The sequence below is a fragment of the Nerophis ophidion genome, linkage group LG21 (assembly GCF_033978795.1).
Source record: "Nerophis ophidion isolate RoL-2023_Sa linkage group LG21, RoL_Noph_v1.0, whole genome shotgun sequence".
NCBI lineage: Eukaryota > Metazoa > Chordata > Actinopteri > Syngnathiformes > Syngnathidae > Nerophis > Nerophis ophidion.
The window spans coordinates 1,140,532-1,147,971 of record NC_084631.1 but is presented as its reverse complement, the minus strand read 5'-3'; the positions used below and the strand labels follow the sequence as shown (position 1 = coordinate 1,147,971).

General features: G+C 39.2%; 1 protein-coding gene across 1 annotated transcript; it reads right to left on the bottom strand.

The window, feature by feature from the left end:
• Positions 1-3,798: 3,798 nt before the first annotated feature.
• On the bottom strand, positions 3,799-4,944 carry LOC133539438 (sororin-like). The gene has a single exon (XM_061881439.1). The coding sequence runs from the start codon at positions 4,798-4,800 to the stop codon at positions 4,090-4,092; it is 711 nt and encodes a 236-aa protein (XP_061737423.1). The 5' UTR covers positions 4,801-4,944; the 3' UTR covers positions 3,799-4,089.
• Between the last annotated feature and the right edge of the window lie 2,496 nt (positions 4,945-7,440).

Genomic DNA, 7,440 nt, shown 5'->3' with positions numbered 1-7,440 from the left:
ATCTGCGTATGTTTAAAATGATGCATCAACTGCTGCTAAATTAAACTAGATGAGGCAATTCTTGAAGGAATTGAGTGTGAATTTGCTCCAATGCTGAAGTTGAAGTGAAATGCTGACAGAATGTAGAATAAATGTAAGAATAGTTTGAATGTTGAAGAGTTTGAATTTCCAGGAAAAACGGAAAGTGGTTTGGAACTTGGGAAAGTGTTAGTCGGATGAGTGGAATGTGTTGATGCTGGAATTGTTTGAATAGGTTGAAAAATGTGGAAGTTGTGGGAGTTTAAAAAATGGACAATTTATTTTGAATGGGGAAAATGTCCCTGAAAACTGGGAATTTTTAGAAATCTGGGATTTTTTTAAAAATAGTGTTTTTTTGAGAATGTTAAAAGACTTGAATGTTCTGAATGAGTTGAAATGGTTGGTGTTGAACGGTTTCAAATCAGTCGAGAAATGTTGAAGTAGTAAATTGTTGAATTGAAAAATTGTATTACGGAATTTCTGGAATTTGGGGGAAACCGGGAATATTTCCAGTTCAAAAAACAACTTAGTTTTTTTCCTCATTAAAAATAATTTTTTGAAGGTGGAAGGGTTGAAAAGGGTTGAAAAACGTGGGAGGAGTAGTTGCCACCAAAAAGGGTGGAAATACGGCTTCGGAAAACCAGGAATTCTGGAAAATAGCGGAATGTTTTGGACCTTGGAAAAAGGGTAGTTTGACTTTCCAGGATGGTGGAATGTGTTGAAGGTGGAATGGTTTGAATAGGTGGAAAAATCTAGAAATTGTGGAAGTTTAAAAAATAAACTACTTATTTTGAATGGGGAAAATGTCCAGGAAAACTGGGAATTCTTAGAAATCTGTACATTTTAAAAAATATTGTGTTTTTTTTCAAATGTTAAAAGACTTGAATGTTCTAAATGAGTTGAAATGGTTGGTGTTGAAATGTTTCAAATCGGTCGAGAAATGTTGAAGAAGTAACATGTTATTACGGAATTCCTGGAATTCTGAGAAAACCGGGAATTTTTCCAGTTCAAAAAACAACTTAGTTTTTTTCCTGATTAAAAGGAATTGTTTGACGGTGGAACGGTGGAAAAGGGTTGAAAAACGTGGCAGGCGTAGTTGCCACAAAAAAGGGTTGAAATAGGGCTTTGGAAAACCAGGAATTCTGGAAAATACCGGAATTTTTTGGACCTTGGAAAAAGGGTAGTTTGAATTTCCAGGATGGTGGAATGTGTTGAAGGTGGAATGGTTTGAACAGGTGGAAAAATGTGGGGATTGTGGAAGTTTAAAAAATAAAAAATTTTTTTTGAATGGGGAAAATGTCCTGGAAAACTGGGAATTCTTAGAAATCTGGAAATTTGAAAAAATATTGTGTTTTTTGGAAAATATTAAAAGACTTGAATGTTCTGAATGAGTTGAAATGGTTGGTGTTGAAATGTTTCAAATCGGTCGAGAAATGTTGAAGTAGTAACATGTTATTACGGAATTCCTGGAATTTGGAGAAAATCTGGAATTTTTCCAGTTCAAAAAACGTCTTTGTGTTTTGTCCTGATTAAGAGGAATGTTTTGACGGTGGAACAGTTGAAGTGGGTTGAAAAACATGGGAGGTGTAGTTGCCAGAAAAAAGGTTGGAAATACGGCTTTGGAAAACCAGGAATTCTGGAAAATACCAGAAGTTTTTTTAACTTGGAAAAAATGGCAGTTTGAATTTCCAGGATGGTGGAATGTGTTGAAGGTGGAATGGTTTGAATAGGTGGAAAAATGTGGGAATTGTGGAAGTTTAAAAAATGGACAGTTTATTTTGAATGGGGAAAATGTTCCTAAAAACTGGGAATTCTTAGAAATCTGGGAATTTCTAAAAAAAAATAAAAAAATAAAAATAGGTGGAAGTAGAGCACACAATTTTGGAGTTGGAATAGTTTGAATCTGATAAAAAAAAAAAAATCCCATTGATTTGAATGGGAATTTCCCCAAAATTTGGTAATTTCAGGAATATGTTAATGCTCTGAATGAGTTGAAATGGTTGGTGTTGAAATGTTTCAAATCAATTAAGAAATGTTGAAGTAGTAACTTGTTGAATTGAGAAATGATATTACGGAACTTCTGGAATTTGGAGAAAACTCCTCCGCCTTCTCAAACTCGGCTTGTCCAGCTTCTTGACATCCATCTTCTTCTTTTTCCTATGGTTCCTCTTCTCCTTGGTCAAAGCCACTCATGAACACTTAAGCCTACTACGCTACTGTATTTGAATGTTAGTAGGACCTGGAGACACAAGTGTTTTCTGAGGTGGGACTTGAACCACTGCTCTAAATATATGCCGAGGGCCAAAAACCCCCACTTCCGGTGCAAAAATGGCTGCCGGGCTGCACTTTGTAGACTTTATCTATTCATTTACCTCAGTGGAAGCATTTAAGAACAATTTTAAAACTCATTTGTATACTCTAGCCTCTAGACCCCCTTTTACACCATTTGATCTGCCTGCAGGGAGAGGTGATGGGGAGGCACAGAATAGGTGACCACAGATGAGGCGCTAGCTGTTTAAAGTGGGGACTCTGGGTGGACTACTCATCTGTGCATCAGTTGATGACATCTCTGCTCTGCTGACTTGTATCCACTCAAGATGATCCCCTGCTGGCCGCACCTTGGACTGGACTCTCACTATTATGTTAGATCCACTATGGACTGGACTCACACTATTATGTTGGATCCACTATGGACTGGACTCTCACACTATTATGTTAGATCCACTATGGACTGGACTCTCACTATTATGTTAGATCCACTATGGACTGGACTCTCACTATTATGTTAGATCCACTATGGGCTGGACTCACACTATTATGTTAGATCCACTATGGACTGGACTCACACTATTATGTTAGATCCACTATGGACTGGACTCTCACACTATTATGTTAGATGTACTATGGACTGGACTCTCACTATTATGTTAGATCCACTATGGGCTGGACTCTCACTCTTATGTTAGATCCACTATGGACTGGACTCTCACACTATTATGTTAGATCTACTATGGGCTGGACTCTCACTATTATGTTAGATCCACTATGGACTGGACTCTCACACTATTATGTTAGATCCACTATGGACTGGACTCTCACACTATTATGTTAGATCCACTATGGACTGGATTCTCACTATTATGTTAGATCCACTATGGCCTGGACTCTCACACTATTATGTTAGATCCACTATGGACTGGACTCTCACACTATTATGTTAGATCTACTATGGACTGGACTCTCACTATTATGTTAGATCCACTATGGGCTGGACTCTCACTATTATGTTAGATACACTATGGACTGGACTCTCACACTATTATGTTAGATCCACTATGGACTGGACTCTCACACTATTATGTTAGATCCACTATGGACTGGACTCTCACACTATTATGTTAGATCCACTATGGACTGGACTCTCACACTATTATGTTAGATCACTATTTACTGGACTCTCACCCTATTATGTTAAATCCACTATGTACTGGACTCTCACACTATTAACTCGATCCACTATGGACTGGACTCTCACACTATTAACTCGATCCACTCCATGTCCATTGCATCAGTCACCCAGTGGGAGGTCCTCTCCAAGGTTTCTCATTGTATCCCATTGGGTTGAGTTTTTTCTTGCCCTGATGTGAGATCTGAGGCGAAGATGTCATTGTGGCTTGTGCAGCCCTTTGAGACACTCGTAATTTAGGGCTATATAAATAAACATTGATTTATGCAGAGTACCACGTGTTTCATTATTCTGATCATACCATGAATAGCAACTTCAAACATTATCCTACCAATTTATTACAAAGTAGTTCAGTTATTATGCAACAACTGAATTTGAAGACAATAAATTCAACATTAGGACTAAAAGTAAAAAACATAATTTCAGCAAAAAATGTCCAAACATATATTTAGATCTAATCAGCTTGTCATGACATATTATGGCATTGACTCTTATATTACAACAGTGGACAGTCTTAATAACAGGAAACAGCAGGGGAATATTTATACATAGAATTTAAAAAAAACCAGGTTCCAATACAACGTCCAGTGTTCCTCGGTCTGTATTTACTCCACCACCAGCTCAAACTCCTCCGCCTTCTCAAACTCGGCGTTCATCTGGTCAGCGAGCGCGTCCAGCTCCTTCACGTCCATCTTCTTCACCTTCCTCCGGTTCCTCTTCCCCTTGACCAGAGACACCCCGGGGATGTTGGCGTCCGGCTCGGCCAAATCGGGATCGCGGTCCTCGGCGTCCATCATAGACGAATAGGAGCTGCTGGAGACCTCCAGGCCTAGTATGGTCCGCCCGACACTTCGTCCCACCTCCGGGGTCTGCAGCTTTTCAAAGCCGAAAAGAGTTTCGCGGGAATTGGGGCTGTTGAAGGACTTGCCGCTCAGCCTGGAGTAGGAGCGGCGGACTTTCTGCGACCACACCGCGTCTTGTGGAGCCTCCTGCGGCTCAGGCCGGGCGGGTGACGAGGCCGGAGGGAGGATCGGTGACGGCATGGCGGCCTGCTTCTTTGCCCCGGAGGGCCGCTTGCAGAGCGGGGCAACAGCCGGCGATCGTCTCGGCGTGTTTTCTTTGTCTTGCTCGGACGCGGCCGTGGTTTTCCTGGCTACTATTTTCCTGACGATGATGGAACGCTTGACGGCCGCCATGTTGCTGCTTGTATTTACCGAGGGAGAAGTCAGCCGCGGGGAGCGTCTTTGCTGAAAAGAGACATCCAAGCGACCGGCGTCCATTGTTTTTTTCTGGCTCGGAGGTGTTCGTCCCTTCATACCGCCTTCCAGTCCTTTTAAAATGGTGATAAAATGTGAATAAAAGCGCTTATTATTCCTTGGAGTCCACAGTATCTTTGACACACGTCAGAGGAAGGCCGCTCAAATTGCCCGCCCGAGTCGCACAGGAAGTGCGGTGCGTCGTTTCCGGTGACGTCTTAATCAGGCGCAGACGACTTGCAACTTTTTTTGTTTTACGTCATTATTTTGTTGGCTAAGTTCTTTCTTCTTCCTTTCTTAGTTTATTTCGAACGTGAGCACATTTACAACATAACACATCAGACAATTTATTTCAGCTCACATCACATCATGTTTGAAAAGGAGTAGGAAGAAGCAAAGCTTATTTAATCCTACCCCTTTCCCACGTGAAGTGAATTATATTTATATAGCGCTTTTCTCTAGTGACTCAAAGTGCTTTACATAGTGAAACCCAATATCTAAGTTACATTTAAAGCAGTGTGGGTGGCACTGGGAGCAGGTGGATAAAGTGTCTTGCCCAAGGACACAACAGCAGTGACTAGGATGGCGGAAGCGGACCCGCAATCCTCAAGTTGCTGGCACGGCCACTCTACCAACCGAGCTATGCCGCCCCGTCAGAGTGTATACAGATATATACATTCATTTACTGACCTTTTTTATAGTGAAATGACATCCGTGAATGAATAATACAACAGTTCTGTAACATGTAATTAATTAATTAACATACGGAGATGAAGAATACCTTATTTTCAATAAGGTTGAAAGTGTTTCTCATAATTCTTCTTTGTACTTTGTAAGCACTATCAATTTGAACAGCCTCTTAAAGGCCTACTGAAAGCCACTACTAGCGACCACGCAGTCTGATAGTTTATATATCAATGATGAAATATTAACATTGCAACACATGCCAATACGGCCGCTTTAGTTTACTAAATTGTAATTTTAAATTTCCAGCGAAGTGTTCTGTTGAAAATGTCGCGGAATGCTGACATGTACGCGTGACGTCACGGACTGTTAGGAAATATGAGCGCTGCACACACACACAGCTAAAAGTCGTCTGCTTTAACCACATAATTACACAGTATTTTGGACATCTGTGTTGCTGAATATTTTGCAATTAGTTCAATTAATAATGGAGAAGTCAAAGTAGAAAGATGGAGTTGGGAAGCTTTAGCCTTTAGCCACACAAACACACGGTGATTCCTTGTTTAAAATTCACAGAGGTGACACTTTACTATGGATCAGAGCGGTCAAGCGAACATGAATCCCGACCAAATGTCAACCAGCAGTTTTCGGTGAGAAGATTGTGGTAAAAAGTCGCCACATACCGGAGATCAGCTGAGCTTGTGCCGTCCGTACAGCTGCCGTTGACTTCCCTGAGACATTGGCGTCAACACACCCGTGGATACACCCTTCCGACTATCAGGTACTATTAAACTCACTAAAACACTAGCAACACAATAGAAATATAAGGGATTCCCAGAATTATCATAGTAAATGTGTCTAAAAGCATCTGAATTCGTCCCAATGCAATCGCTTTTTTTTTTCAACTTGTTTTTTTTATTTTTTTTTTCTAGTAAGTCGCTATCAATATCCTCAAACACAAATCTTTCATCCTCGCTCAAATTAATGGGGAAATTGTCGTTTTCTCAGTCCGAATACCTCTTTCTGTTGGAGGCTCCCATTTAAAACAATGCGAGGATGTGAGGAGCCATCAACATGTGACATCATCGTCTGCGACTTCCGGTAAAGGCAAAGCTTTTCTGTTAGCAACCAAAAGTTGCGAACTTTATCTTCGATGTTCTCTACTAAATCCTTTCAGCAAAAATATGGCAATATTGCGAAATGATCAAGTATGACACATAGAATGGACCTGCTATCCCCGTTTAAATAAGAAAATCGCATTTTAGTAGGCCTTTAAAGTGGATCATAACAGTACAATGTTTAACTTCTTTACTTAATCCATTCCATCATTTAATTCCACATACTGATATGCTAAAGCAGGGGTCAGCAACCTTTTTGAAACCAAGAGCTACTTCTTGGGTACTGATTAATGCCAAGGGCTACCAGTTTGATACACACTTAAATAAATTGCCAGAAATAGCCAATTTGCTTAATTTACCTTTTATAAATAAATCTATATACCGGTACATATATAAAAAAAATGGGTATTTCGGTCTGTCATTCCGTCGTATATTTTTTTTCCTTTTATGGAAGGTTTTTTGTAGAGAACAAATGATGAAAAAAACATTTACCTGAACAGTTTAAAAGAGGAGAAAAGATGAAATAAATGAAAATTTAATTTTGAAGCATAGTTTATCTTCAATTTCGACTCTTGAAAATTCAAAATTAAACCAAAAAAAATGAAGACAAAAACTAGCTAATTCGAATCTTTTTGAAAAAAAAAAAAAAAAAAAAGAATTTAAGGAACATCACTAGTAATTTTTCCTGATTAAATTAATTTTAGAATTTTGATGACATGTTTTAAATAGGTTAAAATACAATCTGCATTTTGTTAGAATATATAACAAATTGGACCAAGCTATATTTCTAACAAAGACAAATCATTATTTCTTCTAGATTTTCCAAAACAAACATTTTAAAATAAATTCAAAAGACTTTGAAATAGGATTTAAATTTGATTCTAATGATTTTCTAGAT

What these genes read in the sequence shown, in the direction of transcription:
- LOC133539438 (XM_061881439.1), bottom strand. Translation starts at nt 4,800, where the DNA reads ATGAAGGGACGAACACCTCCGAGCCAGAAAAAAACAATGGACGCCGGT.